Source organism: Lipophrys pholis (genome assembly GCF_963383615.2).
Source record: "Lipophrys pholis genome assembly, chromosome: 10".
NCBI classification, from domain to species: Eukaryota; Metazoa; Chordata; class Actinopteri; order Blenniiformes; family Blenniidae; genus Lipophrys; species Lipophrys pholis.
The window spans coordinates 21,155,465-21,180,024 of record NC_137640.1 but is presented as its reverse complement, the minus strand read 5'-3'; the positions used below and the strand labels follow the sequence as shown (position 1 = coordinate 21,180,024).

The 24,560-nt window shown below is 38.6% G+C and overlaps 1 protein-coding gene across 3 annotated transcripts in view; it reads left to right on the top strand.

Moving 5' to 3' along the window:
• Positions 1–20,052, top strand: part of atp13a3 (ATPase 13A3) — a 39,010-nt gene extending 18,958 nt beyond the window's left edge. For 2 of the 3 annotated variants that reach the window (XM_080473595.1, XM_080473596.1), the window contains 26 exons: positions 814–883; positions 1,942–2,076; positions 2,845–2,917; positions 3,674–3,805; positions 3,909–4,091; positions 4,855–5,012; positions 5,940–6,128; positions 6,274–6,335; positions 6,452–6,602; positions 7,211–7,351; positions 10,184–10,337; positions 10,782–10,902; positions 11,060–11,184; positions 12,269–12,429; positions 12,788–12,916; positions 13,027–13,106; positions 14,076–14,118; positions 14,222–14,331; positions 14,729–14,825; positions 14,901–14,973; positions 15,101–15,278; positions 15,437–15,615; positions 15,703–15,791; positions 16,450–16,530; positions 17,273–17,365; positions 18,316–20,052. In XM_080473595.1, the coding sequence (XP_080329721.1) occupies positions 814–883; positions 1,942–2,076; positions 2,845–2,917; positions 3,674–3,805; positions 3,909–4,091; positions 4,855–5,012; positions 5,940–6,128; positions 6,274–6,335; positions 6,452–6,602; positions 7,211–7,351; positions 10,184–10,337; positions 10,782–10,902; positions 11,060–11,184; positions 12,269–12,429; positions 12,788–12,916; positions 13,027–13,106; positions 14,076–14,118; positions 14,222–14,331; positions 14,729–14,825; positions 14,901–14,973; positions 15,101–15,278; positions 15,437–15,615; positions 15,703–15,791; positions 16,450–16,530; positions 17,273–17,365; positions 18,316–18,513 (3,205 nt within the window). In that variant the 3' untranslated portion in view covers positions 18,514–20,052. Of the gene's footprint in view, positions 1–813; positions 884–1,941; positions 2,077–2,844; positions 2,918–3,673; positions 3,806–3,908; positions 4,092–4,854; positions 5,013–5,939; positions 6,129–6,273; positions 6,336–6,451; positions 6,603–7,210; positions 7,352–8,368; positions 8,387–10,183; positions 10,338–10,781; positions 10,903–11,059; positions 11,185–12,268; positions 12,430–12,787; positions 12,917–13,026; positions 13,107–14,075; positions 14,119–14,221; positions 14,332–14,728; positions 14,826–14,900; positions 14,974–15,100; positions 15,279–15,436; positions 15,616–15,702; positions 15,792–16,449; positions 16,531–17,272; positions 17,366–18,315 lie in introns of all 3 variants that reach the window. The other variant, XM_080473597.1, reaches the window with a different exon arrangement.
• The last annotated feature ends 4,508 nt before the right edge of the window (positions 20,053–24,560 follow it).

Below are 24,560 nucleotides of genomic sequence, written 5' to 3'. Positions count from 1 at the left end.
ATTGCCTTCTAAGAGCATACACATACATGTGAGGGATGCACAATATTGGATATTTGCCAAAATCCAATATGCCAAAATTATTAAAACAAAATATTGCCGATATCAATATAATCCCACCATGCTTCTGACGCAGTACTTGATACTGCCAATGTTAAATCACAATTAGGTTTTGATGCTTTTGTCAACCTGGTGATGGGACTGCTGTTTTGTTGCAGCTCCCAGACCTAAAAAAGAAAACTAATTCAACTTGCTTGTAAACCACCTTTATTTGTTGTAATATTTTTAAAGACAAAGCTGTAAACTCTAATATTTTCACAATGTTTTGAGAATAACTTGACATGAAATGCGTTGTAATTGTCAATCATTTCTAGTTGCAGGAGTAATGAAAGTGCACTTTACAGAACGGAAAATAGTTCCCATACCTAAATGAATAAATCTGAATTTGTGGGCTGCAGGTAATTCACAGACTCTTGCATTGACTTAATCACATGTGGTTATTCAATGCTTAGAAATATAATTATGAACCCAAATCTAAGCTCAGATTGTTGTGCACATTTATCTGAGCTCGAACCAGAGTGATGTTGATGATGCACAAACTAAACAAAAGTGCAGAGTTGGAAATAGTTCCATAATAATTAAATGTCAATTGTTATGGTGCAGAGTATAGTAGTACGGTATAGAAATGTTTAAAAGAAAAAAATGTTTGGTGGTTTGGTGGGTCAGATTGGAGCCTCTTGCTTGTTTGTGTCTCTTTTGTGATTAAATTCTGAAAGTCTGGTCCATAACATTGTATTTTCTTCCACCTCTTATCAGGAGACTGTTCTTTGGAGTGAATGAAATTGCAGTGAAAGTGCCTTCTGTTTTCAAGCTGCTTATCAAAGAGGTAAAGCCCAGACTACTACAATAACAAATTCAACTGACTTTAGAGAAACAAGTTGTCACTTTTGCATGTTTCACTACGTGCTTGCAAATAAAACGAGAAATAATCAGAATTTTTGCAACGGTTGAGTAATTAACTAATTTCTGATTTAACACAGTTGAAACATTATTGGCCGTTTCTGTTTGGATAATATATTTATTTTAATGAAAATGTACAATATGTGAGATTTTGATACATTGGTTAAACAAAATAGACATTTAAGTATAGACATGATAAAAGTCCTAATCAGTCAATTCAGACTATTTGATTACATTCTATACAACAAATAATTCATATTTTAAAAAAAGTTATTAGATTGATAAATGGAGAAAATAACCACTATCATCTATAAAATTTTTATTAAAAATTGTTAACATTATTTGACAAGATTTCTGCCACAATTACATTTTGATCTATTTTTCTTTATGGAAAAAGAGATTTAAAAATGTTCACATTTATGTAAATATCAATTAGATTAAGCTATGTGGTATATTTCTGTAATATTTCATTAAAAGTATAAATTGGTGAAATGGTAGGCTTGAATAATCCAGGATTTCAGTTATATGAAGTGAGAATCCCAAAAGATTTCACATCTTTTTATTCAGTTTGATTCACTTTCGCACTTTACTTCTGAAAAACAAAACAAAAAAAACCAAATTGCCATGAAAATGTCATACAGCTCCACACCTGCTCTTTTGAGGTGCAGTTGCTCCAAAGAAATGCTACCTCAGAAGAGCAAAAAAACAAAGTATATAAATCAGTTTAACCCAGTGGGGATGCTTGTGCTTAACAAAAGCATTTTGATTTCTCTTATGCCTCAGACTTTAAGAGTACATAGAAATACTTCTGTAAATGTGTTGCATCCTAATACCATAATAAAGATAAATAACCACAAATCTTGCGAAAAACAATCTGGGGAATCTTTGTGATTCTCAATTTTTTTTAATCATGTTTGTACTCAAGCAGACACTTGTCGCTCCTGCATTTGTCACACTGGTTCCTCACTCTGCCTTCTCTTGCAGGTCCTCAACCCTTTCTACATCTTCCAGCTCTTCAGTGTGATCCTGTGGAGTGCCGATGAGTATTACTACTATGCTGTGGCCATTGTTTTCATGTCGGTCATATCCATAGCTACCTCTCTGTACACCATCAAAAAGGTGAGATTGACCAAGTTCAGCTATTGTTATTGAAGCCACTTTCATCCGTGATGCCTCATCTTTTCAAGACCAGTTTAAAGCAAATGGATAGAGAAGTGAAATAAGTTTACACTTTTATTGAAGTCTTAATCTGCCTTTTGAGATGGGTGAAGAGAATCTCGTTTTTTGGGATAGCTTGAAAATAAATATCTTGATTTATAAAGAAGGCATTCAAGTTTTATTTACACAATTAGGAACAATAAAATAAATGTATGCAAGTCTACATAGAATACTGTATGTTTGATCTGCTTAACATCCATCAACCACACAGTTATTTCAAAATTAAAGTCATGGGACAACTGATCCTGGACAGAAAGGCAGTATTTCACTCTCACATAGGCATTGAGGTTTTGGTGGAGCCTTCCCAACATATTTCTTAGAATATAATGTGCTTACATTGAATTTTCTTTCATTGGTATATTGTACTTGTGTGTTTAAAGAGTTCATTGTAAATAGATCAGAGGATGAGAATCAGGTGCATTTTGCATTGTTTTTCTTTACATTAAATATAAAAGTGCAACTCAGGAATGTTCATTTATTGCTTGCTTCACAGTTTACTGAGATAGACCCACTTGTGACCAGTCACACACATTTCAGGTTTTTCAGGCTCACATGAAAAGGCCAACTGCCACTGGCATCATAGGTCAATAACTCAAATGAAAAAAACTAAGTGAAAATCGAAAAGCTTTCACTGTTTTAGTCATGGTTTTCTTCCTTCTCTTTCCCCAGCAATACGTCATGCTTCACGACATGGTGGCAGCTCACAGTATTGTTCGTGTGTCTGTTTGCCGAGCCAATAATGGTTTGTGTGTGTGTCCCCCCCCCACCCCCCCAGCTTCACATTCTTTCACAGACTGCCTCTGCCGTAACATACAGCATGCATTGTACTTTTCACTATGCTGCTTCTCTGAAGAGTGCTTTCCAAACCACACCTAACAGCAGGCATTTTTTGCCTCTGTTCTGGGCCAGACTAAATTTCACTGCCACCCTGCTTTGGCTGTCCTCCAGGTGGCGGCTACAGCAGGACACTGCAGAGTTTAGGACCGAGTGTGTAAACCAGACAGTCTGTGTAACATATGCAAACATTTTAAAGCATTGCTTCATTGTGGCTTTATCTAACAGAGCTGCACATGCGTCTGTATGTCTGCTTAACTTCTACACAGGTACTGTGTCAGACATTGTCAGTTGTTGCATCAGATGTGGCAAATACAATTATTTCCTAAAGATTTTCAAGTGAAATCAAGGTGAATCAAAAATTGTTCAAACCCCACTTCAAACTACGTTTATGCATTTATTTATTGCACTGGCCACTGTATGTGATGCCTCAGCATTTTTCCTGCTGCCTCAAGAGGCATGAGTAATGAGAGATGTGCTGAACAAGACAGAATCTCTGAAACACAAGATAACTCCTTTCTCAACCGCTCCTCCCCTTCCACCATCTGCTGTAGTTGGCTCTAGCAACTTTCAACTATTTTTTTCACATTTATCTTTAACAGTCTGTTTTATTGCTGATAATGTCTTCTAATACTCTTGCTTGATTGCTCTCTCATCCCGACAGATATCGAAGAGATTATGTCGACTGATCTGGTGCCCGGCGATTTAATAGTCATCCCCAGCAATGGGACCATCATGCCATGTGATGCCGTGCTGGTCAGTGGCACATGCATCGTCAATGAAAGCATGCTCACAGGTTGGAAGCGAAATCTCTCAACTCTGTTATTGCTCATTACTCGAAACACGTGTTTCTCTTACACACTGCCTCTGCTTCTGATATTGTATCTGCCCTTCATCAGGGGAGAGTGTTCCTGTGACAAAAACCAACCTTCCAAACCCAGGACCAGGGGACAGGGGGGAAGAGGAGAGTGGTGCCTACAACACAGAGGAGCATAAGAGACACACTCTCTTCTGTGGCACCAATGTCATCCAGACACGTTTCTACACAGGGGAACTAGTCAAGGCTGTGGTTGTCCGCACAGGTGAGTCTTAATGCACAAATTTAAGAACAGAGATGTTTAGATATACATTGTTCTCAGCATGCTTTATCTTTTAGTACACGCAATGACTTTTACCATAATGTAAGGGGTGTCTGTACTCTGAAGACATAAAACACTTGAAAATGCAGATGATTCATTTCTTTTTAGAGGGAGAGAAAATAATTTCCAGAAGCTGAAGCTCTACCACTCCACCCACGCACTTCATTAAGTACTATTGTACCACCTAATGGGATCTATTGTAAAGGCAACAAATTATGGCATAGTAATAATATTCAGTTTTGTCTGCGATTGTCTGCTGTAGAGTCTATCATTTAGTTAAATGAAAACCTCTCAAACAGTTTAGATAAACGGTCTATTAACAATAAAAAGAGTCTCCTCAGATAGTCTGAGATATAGACTATCTGAGGAGACTCTTTTTGCACCATAAGAGATTAGAAAACTATTGTGCGGTAAAATAAATGTGCTGCAGTCTTTTTTTTTTTTTTTTAGGGCTTTCGTTAAAGATTTCTGTCATGCATGCCTTAAAGGATAATGTTACATTCCGTAATGGACATGGTTTGGCAGCTGAGCTCACAGGCAACCCAGTGGTCAGGAACTTCTTGTTTGAGTCTTTGACAAGCGTGCCGGTCTGGACGAGAGGCGTGTGGCAGACCTGACAAAAAAGCTGTCTTCCAGTGGCCACATAACAGTAGGATGAAAGGATCATTTAACATCTTTTTAGTCTGACTTCATGGTCTTTCTTCAGGCTTCAGCACAGCCAAAGGCCAGCTGGTCCGCTCCATCCTTTACCCCAAACCCACTGACTTCAAGCTGTACCGTGATGCCTACCTCTTCTTGCTGTGTTTGGTGGCTGTTGCTGGAATCGGCTTTGTATACTCCATCATCCTCAGTATCATAAACAAGGTAACTGGAGAAGTGACATGATTATGCTTGAGAGGGACTTCAGAAAGTGGATGCTAAAGTGGCATTAAATGACCATATTCCCTTGGCCTCGCATTCAGTTGTTATACAATCAAAACAAATGTTATTTATGGTAAACATTTTCTAAACTTAATGCTTGTGAAAGGTGTTCTCCTTAAAGCACAAATTCACTGTTGCACTCACACTTAATATCTGTAAACAGCCTGGAAGCTCAATAGTTGAATGGTCTAATTTCCTGACCTTTGATCAGCCCAGTGGCCAAGGCTTAAAATGGTAGAGATTTATCCTTGTTTTTTCTATTATGGTACAACACGAAAGTACACTTAACGCAAGGAAGAAAAGTTGTGTAGTTGCATTTTTCAACTCCAATTTTTCTTTTTAAATGTATAACTGTTTTGCAGAAAGAAAGCTTTTGTTGAAAGGTCCAAAGCAGTTCTTTTCTGAGTGCCGCCAGCCATTGTGGCTTAAGGGGAAACCGTTTTCTTCCCTTGTACCACCCACATGCAACAATTTTCCAGAGTCAGACAACTCTACCATCTTAGATGTATGTGTGCTGTAGAATAGAAACTGTAAGTTACATTACTTATTAGCTTTCTTTCTTTTGTTAGCACCAGACCCAGAGAGCCAACCAGAGTGGATCAATATTTCTTTCTATTTACATAAAGAAACAAAACTTCTCTCAGCAGTAAGGTTTTGTTACGTCTTGCTCGAGCCTGAAAAGTGTTTACCCATCTCGTGTTGTGGTATGCTACACATTTGATTCTCAAATGAGGGTTTTACCAGAACTTCCAGCAAATCCCAGACAGTTACCTTAAATCACTGCTAGTGTAGAAATACCAATTTATAGCTTGAGAGCCAAAGTGATTATCAATCATTCAAATGTTTGATCGTTTTGTTTCTCCCTGCCAGGTGCCAGCTAAGACCATTATTATTGAATCCCTCGACATCATTACCATCACTGTGCCACCAGCGCTGCCAGCCGCCATGACAGCTGGCATTGTGTATGCCCAGCGCCGCCTGAAAAATATTGGAATTTTCTGCATCAGCCCCCAAAGGATCAATATCTGTGGACAAATCAATCTGGTCTGCTTTGACAAAGTGAGTATTTTTTGGGGGGAATGAAGATTGTAGGGATCCAAAGCAGTACCCAGTCTGAAATATTTTAAATAACTCGGTTTGCCTTTGGTTATTGTAAAAAAGGGGACTTGAATTGATTCAGTGCATTTTATTATATTTCAACTAGACTGGAACTCTGACCGAAGATGGATTAGACATGTGGGGAATCCATAGAGTCGAGAATGGCGGGTAAGTTGGTTCCTAATCTGATTTTCAAAAATTAATAGATGTTGCACCAAGTGCAAATACTTTGGAAACATTTTCATTCTCGTCAAGGGATGTATGTGTGTTTCCTGCCTTTTCAGTTTCCACCTGTCAGAAGAAAATGCCTACAAGGAGAATCTCGTCAAGTCCCAGTTTGTGGCTTGCATGGCCACCTGCCACTCTCTGACCAAAATAGAAGGCCAGCTGTCTGGAGACCCGCTAGACCTCAAAATGTTTGAGGCTACAGGCTGGGTGAGTCATTCAATATCTATCCATAAGGTTAATTCTGGCGAGGACAGAAGAGGGAGGAATAAAAAAAAAGGACTGTAATGGCTTCCTTTTAGTTTTTTGAGGATCAAAAACTATTTAATTTGATAATATTTAGAACTTTATTTTCATAGCACCTATCAAACAAAAAGAGACAGCAGAGTGACCAACAGAAATGTTCCATTTAAAAGAAAGGAATTACAGCAAAAAGTGATTCTGACTCTGAGGTGAATATTTTCCTTGTAATGATGATTGATGTCACTGACGGTGTGTCTTTGCACAGTGACCCATGAAGCAGCACATGTTGATAGTATCACAGCTTTCCCTAACCGAGGCCGGAGTGTTGGGGCAAAACTGGTGCTCAAACAACCCAAATAGCATCAGAATCAGCGGGGAAAAAAAGTATTGAGTAAAAAGTGGTTGGGTGGTCAGACATAGTGACGAGTCTCTTGGTTATTCTAGAGGAACAGATCTACTGAAAAAACCAACCCAAAACCCACACATTTTTCTTTAAAGAAATAAACAGTATTACATGTTATTAAATGCACGTTATCCCTGTTTTCCTTTGTTTTCTCAAATATTCATCTGGTAAGATCTTGGAGGAAGCCACTGAAGAGGAAACATCTCTCCATAATCGTATCATGCCCACTGTCGTTCGACCCCCAAAACAGCTGCTGCCTCCAGAGCCCACAGTATCACCGGAGCAGGACATGGTAAGTGCAACGACCCATTTGGTCAGCTGGATACGTATCACACACCCTGAAGATTGCCTAAAAGTGCAAAATTTTAATAAAATGTTGTTCAGTCCAGAAATCTGAATGTAAAGATCTTCTATTATACAGCTTTTCAACAATTTGACATGGCTGTTGTTTCACAAATGTCAAATTCAAGATAATAAGCATGGGAGAACATTAAAGGAACAATAACAGTGGATGATAAATTAACAGAACTATTAGGCATAACTACGCTAAACGTAGAAATAAAGTCCCGGGAAGTAACGTCCATAATCCTGCCCTGTCCTCCGACAGCATTAACCCACTCCACAGCCGGTGCTACACTATATTTGACAGGTCGGGCTAGTTGGAGCATACAGTGGCAAGTAAACTAAGGCTCAGGTACAGAGACACTTCAGATACGGCGCATGTATGTGAACGAGTTGGAGTTAGTTGGTGGATTAGACCCGGACACAGATACACCGGTTAAGAGCAGCTCCGTAAAGTTCCAGCATCAAAAACTCTTTAAAAAAACGTCATCAATATACAAATGATGCTTCTTTCCCATCTGTGTGAGGTAGGCAATATGCTCCGAGTGAAATTATTCCTGTTAATGCTGTAAAGCTATGCCTTGCTAACTGTTTTTTTACCTTATGTCATTTTGTGTCCGTGTGAGAAAAGGAGTTTTAATTGTAAGCCCAATTTGTATGATGTGGCTCTTTGTAGTACCAAGTATTTTTTGTGGCTCTTGGTGTCTGACTGGTTGGCCACCCCTGATATAGGGTTTGAGTTCTGATTTGTTCAGAATTTGTTCGGAGCATGAAAAAAAATCAAACAAGCTGGGAGAGAGATGAGAGACTTTCTTCCCTTCTGGGGCGTCATTCTCAGGCATTGGGATGCAAATTACTGTTTGAAAACCACAGAAATTTAATATGACCCCTGTAATGATGTCACTTAAATGGATCATATCATCAATGCTTATAATATTAGTGTTGCTTCATTAGTATATATTTATTTTGTTGTCTTTCTGTTTTGCAGGAACTATGTGAACTCCCGGTAAGTAGGCTGCTCACTTGCCCAAGTCAAATCAGTTTAACTGTACAGTATATTCTGATTTCTGATCGTCTGTTTGTTGGCCTTCAGTTATTCTTGATGGGGATTGCCTCACAGAATTCTGTCTCAAAAGTGAAGTTCACTGATAGTTGTATATAGGGGTGGGCGATATGGCAAAAATATCATATCACAATTTTTTTCTAATAAAATCACGATTTTATCACAATTCTTTTTTACATTGATTTTTGAGAATAATTTGCAAGGTGCAACCAAACCATTTCCCGATGGAAAACATAGCCCCAACAGAAAAAATAAAACATGTTTTTATTTATATAATGTTGACATGTTCAACATGTTCAAATGATGTAAACATACTAAAAGATAAACGACAACACTCTGATTAAGTGCACTCTTGCAAAATAAAACTAACCTGCGCCTGGCTTTTTGAGGTAGCTTTCACATGAACGGTGAAAAATGAAAAGTTAAATAGAAATTACAAAACAAAATATCAAATAATTCAAATAATACGTAAGACTTATTTCAAATGGGGAAAAAAAAAAATATCAACTGGCATAAACTAAGCCATTTCTGCAAAATATTATTTAATAGTCATTTCAACAGGATTTAAGTATGTCAAAACACTAAATAGCTTATAAGAACAGTCAAATAAAAAGGCAAACTTAAGTAACGGAGGTTATTTCATTTCATTACATTTTATATTTTGAACATGCTCAAATTGAAATTTCAAAATCAACAGTGCACACCGATAAACCAAAGATATGTAACCAAACAAACAGTGACTAAGTAACAGTAGTAAAATAGAATCATGTCCAAAAAAGGAGTGGGACGAAGTATAACTTATTAAATCCCACCCCTTCTCCATAAATAAATAATATATGTTGGCACTATTATATTAAGGCTAATTATCCATTGAAAATGTATTGATAAATACATTTTTTTAAATAATATAATTCTATATAAGTTATTTATATAATAATGTATAATCATGATTATGGAAGGATATTATTCAAAATATAACGAATAAATACAGATACGTGTGTTCTATTACAATAGACTAAATACTTCTCTACATTCTAGACGTGTACGTACACGTACAGTACCACCATGTAGAAACAGTCACACATGCTCACACAACTGAACTGCCATTGACCCTCTTCATCATAAGTTCTCTCTTAAAGTGCAGCGGTTTAAACAATTAAACTACAATGTCTAGAACCTGATTATTAAAAATTCAACAGCTTTAGAACATTTTACTGCTCAAATCACGGTTGTTTGAGTTTTGTCGTCTTGGGAAAAGCCAAACCGTTTCCACACAATGGTTACGGAGTTTCTTTTTGGGACCAACTCCCTCGTTTCGCCTTCGGCCACGCCTCCTCGCTACACAACCAAAACGACACGCTCGGAATTGGCTATTATTGCTTATGACAGGTGCACGTGGCACTTCTGATGTGTCCGCGTCAGCATAGAACTGCAACATATAGAATGTGTTGATCAGACCATTCTACGATCTCTCTGCTTTGTCAGATCGTCAACACGTTCTAATCCTTCACAATCGAATATCGCACACTACTAGTTGTATAATGTTTGAGTGTGAAAAATTGTATATACAATAGAAAAGAGCTCCATTTAAGTTCCATTGTTCTGTCACTGAGTATTTATGCTATGTTTTAATTGCATTAAAATATACTAGTAAATAGGATGTTTTCTGTTTAGTTGTCTTTTCTAAATAATTACACAAGCTCCTATTTTGTTTGTGTCTCTCTCTGCATGTGGCTGTAGTCGGGGTACGAGATAGGTATTGTTCGCCAGTTTCCCTTTTCCTCGGCGCTTCAGAGGATGAGTGTTGTATCTCGACTTCTGGGGGAGAAACGAATGGATGCATATATGAAAGGGGCTCCGGAGGTGGTGACGAGTCTTTGCAAGAAAGTGACAGGTGAGGTGCCCAATAGGTTGATTTGCAACAGTGATGAACAAGTAAAAATTCTAATTTCTTCCGCCTCTGCAAAGTTGTTCTTCAGGACATTAAAGTGTAAAATATTTCCATAAAGTTCAGAATAATGTATCTGAGAGAATCCTGAAAAACACAGTCCAGTGAGTTTATGCGTTTGTTGTTATTTCTTTAGTTTTAACAATCCTCCATTGTCTCAAAAGTGACATTTAATAATTTTTTTTTTGGACAAAATCAGAATTACTTCAATATAAAGGTTGAACAACATAATTCAACATTTTGTATATTTCCACAGTTTGCCCTTATTTGTTACTTGTTTTGTAACGAGTCTAACCTGTGCTTTCTGCACTATTACAGAAGGTGACCTTGTTACAAAAGCAAATGTGTAGCTTGCTCTTTATTTGTGGTTTATCTCCTTCAACTTTACAGTCCCAGGGAACTTTTCAGAGGTTTTGGAGAGCTACACAAAGGAGGGATTCAGAGTCATTGCTCTGGCTCATCGTCGGCTTGAGTCCAAACTAACCTGGCACAAAGTCCAGAACATCAACAGGTAAAGTAATTAATGTTGTCTTACCTGTTCATGAGACATTTTGGGCATGGTAATTCACATCAATGAAATTAGGAAGCACTAAGTTGAACACACTCTTCTATATTCTCCCAATTTTCTGAGCATGTGTAACTCACATGTCCATCTTTCTCTAAATCAGAGATCACATTGAGACAAATATGGAGTTCCTGGGTCTAATCATCATGCAGAACAAGCTCAAGCCAGAAACCCCCAGTGTGCTGCAGGACCTTCATCGTGCCAACATCCGCACTGTCATGGTCACTGGTGAGATCTCACAATCATGAGTATTTTCATCATCACAGTCATGAAGGAAAAAAGTGTTTAAGTGCACCAAGGTTTGTGGATATCACACTTTAGCAATTATTTCAATACATGGTTCCTATGACTGAGTTGTGGCAAGTGCTGCAATAAATTACTGTCCTTTGCCTCACCACTCAACAGATTTGAGACCTTGGCTAATTGAGGACAGCTACTCAGGGTCTCTCGCACTATATGTCTCTCAAATAGAAAAAAAATTTATCAAAATTTAAAATACAACAATAACACCTGCCAAATGTGGGTGGTTCTTGGTGTATATGTCAGACACTGCAATTTTCTCTACTTTCGTTAGTCTACATGTGCAACCCTTTCACATTGAAAATGAAGAGCTTGATGTTCTGTGAGCACGAACTGCAAACTTGAGTTCTTATTGGCCTTCTCCTTGTTTCATTTTGGGCACACCTCCTGATGTCAGCAGCCTGCAGCAGTGTGGACCAATGAGAAGTCTGAATTTGGAATGATAATGAAGTTTGATGTGCGATATACAATGTTTTATTCTGGTCCCAAACCAAATGCATCCAAAGCTGGTATTGCCAATACTTTGAGCAAACGCATGTGGAAAAAGTCAATTGACAGGCCAACATATGAAACTCGTGACTGATTTCCAGCAAATTAAATGTATGGCAATCTGTGACGTTTGATTAAGAAGAAGGAAGACTTCTGGGACTGCTGCTTGCAGTATGTATCACTTGTTTTCAAGAGACTCTTGTTGGTGTCTTAGAGATACAGATTTAAGCTTAATACTGCATAGTTGTGTGTGTTCGAAGATGAATATTGAAGTGGAAATGATAGGGAAATGAAATCTATAAAAGTAAAACGTTCTGCAGTTGTTGGTTCTGCTCCATGGTGCCACAGAGGAATCTACTATTGTTAAAAGTGACCCTGTTACTGAGCGACATGTGGTTTCAGACCTCAAGACCAGCAGTAGAGTAGTAGAATAATACTGTAAAAACTGCATCGACAAACATCCTGGTGTTTCATACGATTTGCTGAATGAAATTAAACTGAAATGTGTATTTCATCTGCTCAGGTGACAACATGCTGACAGCTATCTCAGTAGCTCGAGACTGTGGGATGATCCCTCCCCATGACACAGTGATCATTGCTGATGCTCTCCCTCCCCATGACGGACATGCCGCCAAGATCACCTGGAGATACGCTGACAAACCCAGCAATACAACTCTCCTTGAGGTAATGCATTTGGCTAATATCAATATTGATGTTAACATCAACATAACAGTGATCAAAACTCAGAGACTCACAAACCACAAGCAACATGTATAAAGGCCTATAGACTCGAATACTCATATTAAATTGCTGGAATTTTTATTCAGCAATACTGTTTAAGATATACAAGCTCAAAACCGCATCTTTAATGTATTTTTTTCAAACAATGCTATCTAACTGTGTATCAGCTGCATGATAAAATTAGACTTTTGTAAAACATGTAAAGGTTGGTGAACTTCTACAGTAATTGTTGAGGCTCGTTTTATTTTTTGTAATTGTTCTTACTTATTGTATCTAATCCACGTTTGCATAATTTGAACAGGAGGTCAACATCAGCCTGGAGGATGTTTGTCACATCGATGTACCCAAAACACAAGACCTATACCACTTTGCTATGAATGGAAAATCCTTTGCTGTAATCACTGAGCATTTCCCTGATATGCTTCAAAAGGTATACGCTCCATTTTTTGCTTTAGTTAGAGCAACACTGCACCTTGGCTACCACTACATTGCTGATTGACCATGTTTTCTGCTTTCCTGATTGTCTGTTCTGGCTTGTAGTTGGTGCTCCATGGGACCGTGTTTGCCCGAATGGCGCCTGACCAGAAAACGCAACTCATTGAGGCACTTCAGGGAGTTGAGTAAGTATTCAAATGATCCACATGTTGTGACTTTGAATCAATATTTAGATCGAATCATTGTGGATTCTGTCCTGACCATGGAACGAAGGACCAGCTCTTCACCGTCTCACAGATTCTTGAGGGGGCATATGAGTTTTCCAATCCAATCTACATGGGTTTTGTAGACCTGAAGACCTATGACCATCTCCTCCGAGGTGTCTTGTGGGAGGTGCTTCAGGAGTATAGAGTACCAGAACCACTGCTGCTGGCTATCTGGTCGTTGTACTTTCGGTATGAGAGCTGGATCTGTATAGTGGCTGATAAAAGGGACTTGTTCAATGTGGATGCTGGACTCGGGGTAGAGGGTGGCAGCTCTGCTTTTTGCAGATGGTGTTGTACTCATGGCATCGTCACATGAGAGCGTTCACGTGAACACTCTGCTACAGAGTGTGATGCAGTCGGTATGTGGTTCAGCACCTCCAGATCTGAGTCCATTCTTCTCTCACGGAAAAGGATGGCATGTCCTCGCCAGGTCGGGGGTGGGGGCGTCGTGAGTTTTGCCACAAATTGGGACAGGTGGCTTCAGTAATGCAGTCACTGTACCGGGCCGTTGTGGTGAAGAGGAGCTGAGCGATAAAGCAAAGTTCTCTGTTTACCCGTCGGTTCTACGTCCCCACCTTCACCTATGGTCATGAACTTTGGATCATGACCGAAAGAATGACCACGAGTTGGAGGAAGTTGCAGGGAACATAGATGTCCGGGCCTCTTTGCTATCTAAACTGCCACTGTGACCTCATACGTACTAAGCGGTACAGAAGATGGATGACTCCAAACTCTGACATTTTCCGGTGTTTACTTTGTGGCAGATCATTTTGTGATCATTCCTTTTGAGGAGAAGACATCGAGTCAAAATGTGAAAAATTCAGACTGAAAACAAATGTTTTAACAACTTATGACAATGATTCTTTCTTCTTTGTTATTCACTCACAGCTACTTCGTGGGGATGTGTGGTGACGGAGCAAATGACTGTGGGGTATGTATAGCTGCTTGAGAAGAATTTATTATTGAGAAAGTACCACTTTGTTGGACTGTATTGTGTAAATGAGTATTCTATCATTCAATCTGTTCTTGCATAGGCTCTGAAGAGAGCTCATGGTGGGATCTCTCTGTCAGAGTTGGAAGCCTCTGTTGCCTCTCCATTCACCTCAAGGACCCCCAACATCTCCTGCGTGCCGAGCCTCATCAGGTTTTCCCCTTTTTCTTGTCCTTTACATGCTATTCTCTAAATGAATAAATGATGGGAAAATTATTGAGTGGTTGAAGTAAGGATTGTTATTTTTCCGGCTTTCGATTTACAGAATTATAAAGAACATAACTTGTTTATTGGGTTGTTTGACAATTTTACTTATTTAGAAGACATAATGTGATATTGTTAGAATGTAGGTGTGGTGACCTCTCGCCTGAGTTTGAGGGTTTTACACTGTTTAAAATACATGTTCTATCACACTGTGATCTATAGACTGATGAAACGGTTCATTGTTTGCATCTTTGGACAATCCAGTTGCCAGTTGTGGACAGAAACATTATTTATTTCCTGTGTTGTTGGACAGTGCCCTGGTCACAGTGTATTTTTGCTTTTTCAGGGAGGGACGTGCCGCTCTTATCACCTCCTTCTGTGTGTTTAAGTTTATGGCTCTCTACAGCATCATTCAGTACATCAGTGTCACTCTCCTGTACTCGGTATGTAATGTCACTCGATGAGAAACCCTGTGACTGTACAAGATATTTCTCATCCGTGATGTTCTTGGTTTTCAGATTCTCAGCAATCTTGGAGACTTTCAATTCCTCTTTATTGACATTGCAATCATCCTCCTTATTGTTTTTACTAGTAAGTAACACAATAACAAAGATTTCTATATTTCAGTTTATTTGTGGTTTTTAAGTCCTTTCTCGTTACAGTCATTGTCTGCTGCTTGTCACTCTTTTATCATTTCTCTCCTCCTTATACTCTCTAGTGAGTCTGAATCCAGCGTGGAAAGAACTGGTGTCTCGTCGCCCCCCATCAGGTCTGATCTCAGGGCCTCTGCTATGCTCTGTGCTGACCCAGATCCTCATCTGTTTGGGCTTCCAAGTCATTACATTCTTATGGGTCCAACAGCAGCCATGGTTCACAGTCTGGAATCCAACTACAGAGTAAGAACCCAAAGTCTTTTGTCATTTAGCCAGAAGAGCATTAGGATGCAAATGTCTGAGTCGTGACTACAGTTTCCTCCTCTTGTATTAAAAAAAAAAAAAAGAAATGATAGTTTTATGGTTTTGACTATCCTTGAATGAACTTTGTCTCCACCCAGTGTTTGCAACCGGTCATCACACATTAACGTGTCTGACGACAACAACACAGAAGTAGATGACCACAACATCCAAAACTTTGAGAACACCAGCCTCTTCTATGTGTCCTGCTTCCAGTATCTCATTGTTGCGATCGTTTTCTCTAAAGGCAAACCTTTCAGGCAGCCCAGCTACAAGAACTGTAAGAAACTTGTTTCTTAATATAAATTAAGTGTAAATATGTGATCATTTCGATAAATAATGAATTGTTGGGGTTTTTCCTCCACAGGGCCTTTTGTCCTGTGTACCGTGGGCCTGTATATTTTCTTGCTGCTCCTTATGTTTCACCCGGTGGAAAGCATTGATGAATTTCTAGAGGTATACAGTTAAATATGCACACTTATGTTGTTCCTATATAGAATATAACTGATTTTGTCACAGCATGCTTATTTTGTTGCAGAGTCTGTAATAGTGCCATTTAGCTTACAGACATCCTGCAGGAACAAAAATCCTTGGTTTACTTTCACACATATCGGAACAACCCAGTATGTTGGCACCTACTTTTGACACTGTCGTGCTTACGTGGCACCAATTGGAGTCATACTTCCCACACCGCTGAGCATTACAACATGAGGAGTTCCATGTTTCTGCAAAGTACTGCGTGCAATCAATCAAAGCTTTTTTTCCCTTATCTGCAACATTGACAGTATCGCACACTTAAATATATTGTGTACAAACAATTGATGAAAAAGGTCAAATCTTTCTCCAGCTTTTTTCACCTGTAGATGGCAGTGTCATGTGCTTTGCTTTTGAAGCAAGCAATAATGCATAGCTCATTGGACTACCCCAACACAAAGATAGTTTGCTTTCACACCACTTCGTGTGATCTGGAGCTGCCTTGACAAAACCACTTAATGCCAAACTCAACTGGGATTAAATATTTTCAGATTTGAATGCACCACTAAAACTGTTAAACATTTAATTGATTTCTCCTTGTCATCACAATAATTGCACATCTCTCTCTCTCTCTTTACAGATTGTTTGTGTCCCGTTTGAATGGAGGTTGACTCTTTTCCTCATTGTCTTAGCCAATGGTGCTGTGTCTGTTCTGGTGGAGGTAAGAAACACCTGACAACACATGGCAACTAGAAGATTTTCCCATGTTCAACTTTTAATTTTTTCATGCAGTGTGCTCATCTTTGTCTCATTTACAGAGGGCTGGTTCAATCTCGAATTTATTTTCCAAACTGACCATGTCTTTTGAGTACAGTCTCTGTTGTAGCTCATTCTTACGATGTGCGTGCACGTGAAACTTTAGGTTATACGTATGCATCCGTGGGGCTTCTGAAATGTCACAAAGCAGCATATGTTGGCTTTTTGTGTATTTTTCATTTCTTTCATAAGCATTTTTCTTTTAGTAATTCTATATTATCCAAGCCTTATTTATATAGTTTATGGTGCCTTGCTTATTCAGTGCAATAGTATTTCTGGGTTTCTGTTCACTTCTTAGATTGCTGCTCTTTCAAACATGCATTTTATAGCACACACCCTGGATGATCCCCTTTTTCTGAGTTTTAAGTGAATGTAAAAAGGCGGTGAACATGATTCAGCTTCATGGTTTTATTTTGTTATTATCACTCAGTGCTATATAGGCACCATTTTCTCACTAATTTCTACATTTTAATTTCTCAAGCAATGATTAACTCACAGCTTTTATGGAGTACAAGATTACCATGCAAGATGTCGATGAGAGTGTGGCTCTAAAAATCAGGCCTCTGCATAAACTAATTGCAGGAGCTCTGTGAAATCAAATCAGCCTCTCTGTAATTCTTTCCCTTGCCCACTGCGCTATTCCATAGACCTTCATCCTTGACATCGTCTTATGGAAGCTTGTGTTCAGCCGCGACAAACAGGGCAACTTTGGCGTCACCCCTCCTGCCCAGACACAACAGGTTGGCAAAATCTGACACCTTTTCTAGCCTTTACAATCCCCTGTCGTGTGGTGTTTCCCCTCTCTGTCCGCACCCTTTTCTCTGTTATGGATCTTTCTAGCATAACCACTAACTTACCTGCATGTGCAAGACTTCAGTCCTTTTCTGGTCTGTGCTCTTCATTGCACAGCCTTTGATTTAGGGTACGACCGGGATTTTCTTTGATAGTGTTTTCACATCTTTTCTTGACTGTGTATGAAAAGGTGTATGGTTATGGAATCTCTTTATACTTCTGGTTAATTTAGTTAATTATTCCCACGCCTTAATTATTGCCTTACTTCTCAACCTTGTTTTCTTGCGTCCCTAGTTCCAGTTTGCATGTCCTGCTGAGCTATACGGCTGCATCTTGTCTTTTCTTTTAGCTTCTCTGTAAGGTCCAAGCTAATTATATCAAGAGTTGCTGTGTTTCCCATCAAGTGTATGACACCATTTTTTTTTTAAGGTTGTGCAATCTTCAAGGGTATTGTCCAAGTCGGGTCCATGAATCAAAATCATTTCTTTTATGTTTTCTTTGTGAAGACCACCTGTGAAGACCACCTGTGAAATCCTTTGCGTGATCTTTGACCCCATCACCTCGTTTTTAACGAATAAGTCTCTGTCGTTAGCTTAGCCAACTTCTTCAAACTGGTATCGTGCTGAATGTTGTTTTGAATGACATGCATGCTTGTACAAATGTTTCAATAAGTGTGAAAACACACGACTGATCATGAGATATTGCTCCTTCTCTGTTTTAGATTCTGCATGCTGCATTTGTTGGGTTGTATATCATGCATTCTCATGTCAGTGTTTAGTCGACTTGGCCAATGTATGACACCGATCCATGAAATCTTTCACCTTTCCATCCTCTTTTTCTTTCGAAATTTTCACAAAATATTTTCTCTTGTTTATATTTCACGTTGTGGTATTTTCAGGAAGGAATTGACCGGCGTGCATACAAGTGTCTTTCCGGGCTGTGCTGTCAACGCAAGATGACACCCAAAGCTCGCTACATGCATTTGGCTCAGGAGCTCAGCGTGGACCCTGACTGGCCTCCAAAGCCAACCACCACCACCGAAGCCAAGCCTCGCCCAGAAAATGGTTCTACCTATGAAATGATCATGAACTCATAGCACCCTCAAAGCATTTGCATCGAGCAAATCCATCTGTCATACAGAGCACACACAAATGAAATGTTTCACTGAATACATATTCACATATTCAGATCAGTCACAAAAAGAAAAAAGCTTTTCTTCTCTAATGTAATGATGCCATGATCCTGAGACAGCATAACACTCACATTTTTGAAGTTGCTTCCAGGTTTCTCTTAGTAGTTTTGGACTACTTCCTTCTCCGTCTTAGCTCAACGGTTTAAACATTTTAAACTTGGGGGGGGGGGGGGGGATACAGCATCAAAGTTAAATTATTTTTTCTATTTCCATTACTGTTTCACTGAGCAGCATTCAGTCAAAGCTGGGATCAGAATACATAAATCCCATATTTGTGTATTGATTCAGATTGACTGCCTGTGGAGGTTTAACACTCCTCATTTGTCTGCCTTAAAGTTAAACCTAAGTCAAACTACATGTCGGACTTACCTGCTGAAATGTCTTGTAAGGTGCTGAATGGAAAGAAATGTTCTCATACAGTTAATATCAATCCCAATAAATGTTCAGATTCCATCAGCACAAGATTTTAAATTTAAAGGTCCCACATTATGCAGTTTTTCAACAATTCCACATCATTGCTATAGGTCCAACAGCATTGTATTCAAGGTGTATTTCCCCAAATCCAGCTTTGGTCCTGAATTTCAGCCAGTCTAGAAAGTCTCTCTCGACTGAGAACAGGCTGTTTCTGTGTCTGTACCTTTCAATGATAATGAGCTGTGCCCATTTTCCAGTAGTGTTTGCAAGGATGAAAACAAATCGGTCCCTTTTTAATTTTAGATGGCAAAGCTGATCTACCAGAGGCAGTGGTTATTTCCCTGCATGACGTCATGAAGGGAAAATCTCTGATTTACCTGTATGAGCACACATTCACTTAAAAGGCAAAGCAAGCAAGTGTGGGAGACACATATTACTGTTTGAAAACCATTATAAAATGAATTTTGCATAATATGGGACCTTTAACATAAAAAAAAGCACCTGTAAGGGAGATACTGTGGTCCTTTAAAACATTGCACAATATCATTGAAAGGAGTGTGTATCAATGGAAGAATCTAAAAGTGGTGAGAAAGATAAAACTGAGATAATCTGTCGATTGGCAAATCTACGTGACCACGCAGAGGCCGCAGTGAAAGACAGTTTTCTGTTTTTGTGTGTCGGAGCAATTGTTTGGCAGGTCTGAGCAAAGCAGGGTTTGATTGCTACTGTGTAGTAGTCTCATAGAGCTTTAATGTGCGAACTGAACCCCTGGCTGGCACACAAACGACAGGTTAACAAAGTTCTTCATAGCTTGCCCCTCAGTTAAGGAAACAACTCATTAATGAACAATCACTTAGTTATAGAGGGGGGTGATCTTAAAAATGGCTGCATTCAATGTATTTTTTTATTTTGAAAAGCCCAAAATGTGTATCTTCAGTTTTGAATTAATTATTGGTGTCAAACGTGTGCTGCATATCACAAATAAAAATACTAAAATCATTGTAGTACTTCCTACAGTTTAAGAGACACAAAAAAAAATCCACCTGACTTAAGAATGTGACCTGATTATATTTTTATTTGAAGTTGGTAATTCATGTTTCATGGGGGACCTGTATGTCCTTAGTAAGACTGAGACCAGTGTGATGTTTGTTTTCCCTCCAATCATTTGTTAATCCTTTCATACAGTCAAGAGCTTATGGCTTGTAAAATGTAAAGAACTTCAAGAGAACAGTGAGGAAAAACAATGTACACTCCTGCAGGCTGGGATTTAAGACGGGGCTTTTTACTGCTGTTGACTGAATGTATCCTAAGAACCTTTTTAGCAATTTAATCTTCCATGTTTTGCCACCTGAGTGAAGGGATCTGTTGGTTTAGGGGATCAAATATTTGATTGCTTGCCATAGACTTTGTCACTGACATTTATTTCTAATGTCATCTTCCAATTCCAGCTTCTTAATCCTGTCATTCATGGTAGAAACCTCTAAACAAAAACACGTCTCTCCGTCTCATAATTGGTTTTCTGTTGTGTTATGAGTTTTAGACACTCATAGGCTGCTAGCGTGGCTTTACGCCCCATCTCTTATTTTCACATCTACAAGCTGTGTAAACAGGCTTGTATGAAGCTGGCCACTCAACACACTGAAATGTTATTACCATTGTGCGTTACTCTAGAAGAAAAACATTAACATTTGAGTGCAGCAGCAAAAGGCGATGCAACGCTTCAGAAACGGCATGCATCTGCCCTGTGCTTATGGTCATTTATCCACATGCATGAAACCATCTGAATCAAAGCATCCATTAATTTCCAAAACTCACAAGACCTCGATAAGGTTTCTTCCTATGGAAGACTGCCATTACTCTACAGCGTGACACTTTCAAAGAGTTGTGCATTTATCCACTTGCTGCTTCCCAGCGATATCAAAACTTGTATGAAACGCCACAATCTGCGTTGCATACCCATACCCGCGGTCATGCATAGGCTACCTTTATAGAGAATTAAGGGCTATGTTTTATGTTCACTGCTCAATCTTTGACATTTAAAGTGATGCTTCCTGAAGCCTACTGTTACGCACTCCTGTCAGAGTCCACTGAATTTGTTTCGACTTGATATATACAGCAGATACATTTTGCATACCTCCAAGCAAATTTTTTTTTTAAAGGCATGCCCAAAATGATAACACAAAGCAGTTCAGAGTGCTTTAAAAGAACTGTGGAATACAATCAAGTGATCGTTACAGTTCTAAATGTTGTTCAAATTGTAAATATCCAGGTAAAGGATCCAGATCCTTTCCTTGTGGTTGGAATGGAGCAAGAAATCAATATTTTTGACAGAAAATTGCTTCGTTTCTCCAGGAGGAGGGCTAAGTGTTATTTCAACATCTCAGCTAGTTGTTGTTTTTTTTCCTCCATAGAATGTCAAAAGATTCTTTATCAATGATGACCCTCATCGTATGTGGGTAATGGAGAATTATTGCCAACAACTCTTATCAGTTCCCTGACATTGTCAGTTCTTCAGTCTTTGGCATTCTGACAACATGCTTAGTTGTTCAGTGTCTGGCTCAAGTTTGGTTTGTCTGGCGCCTGTCTGTTGCTTCGAGCAGAAGGAAGTAATGCAAGAGGATGTATGTCAGTGCAAACAGTAGAGCGTCTGCACAATAAGAAAGCCGATAAAGTCGAAGTGAAGCATCACTTCAAAACAAAGACAGCAGCTCACATGCGTCAGGTCACCAGTGTCAGTGTGACGATCTGTTTCATGTAGCAAACCCAACCTGCCTTTCAGGAATTGTATTTTCACAATTGATCAGTGCTTAATAGTGATTATGTCAACCAAAAAAACAAAATGTAATAGTACTCTTCCTCCCTGGCAGCATGAAGCAAATGATTTCAGACATGTGGTAGCAGTGCTGTATTATCTCAGTTTATCCATGTGTGGCACATGACATTCTCTGGTCCATTGTTAAAGATTTCAAACATTTAGAAATTAATTTGCAACTGATTTCTTTTAACAACAAAAGTTTGAAATTGCTCAGCTGCTTAAAGCCATTGCCTAAGGGGGTTTACATTAATCTTACGTAATTAAGGAAATTGAGTTGCGTTCTGTTGATAAGCTCAAGTGGAACACGTAACCATTGCTTTCATTGACGCATTGTTTGTTTTCTGGGTCGGTGTAATAAAGAGAACCATTATGCAGAATGGATGAGGCCGCGTACGAAAGTGCAAAATATGGCTGAAATGAACGTTCTTGTGCCAGTTTGCAAAGAGATCGTCGGTCATTTAAAATTGATTTATTATTGCTGAATTTCAATTGCCAATGTGGTCAAACTTCAACGTATGTGCAACGTACTTCGCCTAAGTTTGCTTTTAATTTGTAAACCCTTTTTATTGCTCTGGACCCCTACTGAGGCTGAATATCGAATGTTATATAAAGAACAAAGGTTAAATCAATGCAATACTATATTATTATTGAGTTTATTTCCAAAGATTTTTCATCTCATGTGTACTGATTTGACAAAAACAGCTAAAGAGAAGAATTGAAAAACATTAATTTTAGCATCACAAATTGACTTTTAAGTAGTGTTGATGATATTAAAGGTTGGATTCTATCTGTATATATTAGATGTACATTTTGGTGTGTGCATAAAAGTAAAAAAAAAGATTTAGATATAAAAATTTATGGTTTTCAATTATCAAAGGGCTGGTGTGTCTTTTTCTACTATTTTGGTACTGTGTTGCAATCGGTTGTCTATTTTTGATTTGTACTGTCTGAACTTATGTTATTATCCTGGGTTGTTGTTGTTTGGGCATAAATCTTGGGCATTTAACGGTTTGAATCGGTTCTTTGAAAGTATGAAAAGATCATTTATCAATACATGTCTTGTGTTGAGTAAATGAAATGCAGCAATTGTCTATTTTAGAGTAGAGAAAGTTCAAATTCCTTTTTTTTCTTTTTTCTAATTTTTTCTTTTCCTCGTTTCTCATTCTTTCAAACTCGATATCGGACACAAGAAGGGAATTTATTTGTAGTTAGGCACATTCACTTTGTATTTCTAGAATTTAAGCCGCAAACGTTTGTCCAATCATCCAGTGTTTTGGCTCACTTTTTTAGTCTAGACTTTTTTTTTTCTTCAAAGCTCTATCTGCATCTATTTACAATTTATTGGCGAGCAAAATATGCGTTGCTGTTCATTATCAGTGGCCGATTATAGAAGTGATTTATATTGCTGCTAGGAGAAAATATACAGTGTCAGCGAGGTTATTACTGTGCACCTTGAAACACAAAACTAAAGTGCAAAGTGTAAATACTACTATTGCTTTCTGCTAGAGAGTTTTGCCTTTACACAGCTATGTCAAAGCAATGAATTTTATGCTGAAACCTCTATGATCTTATACAGGTACAACATAGTCTGACTGTTCCATTAGCATTGGCCTCATACTCGCGTCATGTATTTCAAAAACAGACCACCAGTGCATGGCATTCAGATTGAATCTACCACAGAGTCGTTCAAGACTTGTGATGTTTCCTCAGGGAAATGTGTCTATTTCAATTGAATAGAGGAAGAAAAAAATTTAAGTTGAGACCCAAACTGAATGAGAAATTTACTGTCCAACGTTTTATGACAGTCCATTTATGTTTTAGCTACAATTGTTTATTTACATTTTTTTTTGGGGGGGGGGGTCATAATTGCAGCTTCCACCTCAGCAACACCTCACCTGGGTTATCTGTATTTTTGTTATTGGCAAAGATGTACATTTTTCTAATTTTGTACTTTCTAATTTATTTTTATTTATTTCAATTACTTTGCCCCTAAAGATTGTATTTCAGATTTATCTTGATTTCTTTCTTTTTCAATAAATGTTCTTCTCAAAGTACCATGCACTGTCTCTTAGGTTATTTCTCACTCACTCACTCACTCACACACACACACACACACACACACACACACACACACACACACACACACACACACACACACACACACACACACACACTGTAATTCTGAGAAACTTGCTACGGATTTTTAACGAACATGTGTTTCAAAGCCAGGAATACTCTGACAGAAACTGGTAGATCCCAATAACAGCACACCACACTTTGAGAAAACCTATTTGGTGTGTGCCGTACAGTGCAATAACCTTTTATATTGGCCAAACTGAACAAATGCATTGCCTCACACAAACGGTCTGACTCCCCAGGGTCAGGCTCAGCTGTCTGTTCACATCTCAAGGAACAATCACAGTCATTTGAAAATGGTAATGTCCACATTTTGGACTGAGGGCAGATAGTTTTAAAGAGTAATAAAAGACAACGTATATATGAAAGTTGAAAAACCTTAATTAGAGGTGGTTTACATTACATCTCTCATTTGCAATATCGTTCTTAAATCTGTGCCAAAGAAACTCAGTAATTCAACTTCAAGTCACCTCCTTTGAAGCCCATGTGAGCTTATGTGACTCCAGTAACCATATTGAAAGGTTGAAACTGGCAAGAGATGCATCCTTTGCCCGATAATACCTTGGGTGACACACCCATAGAGTAA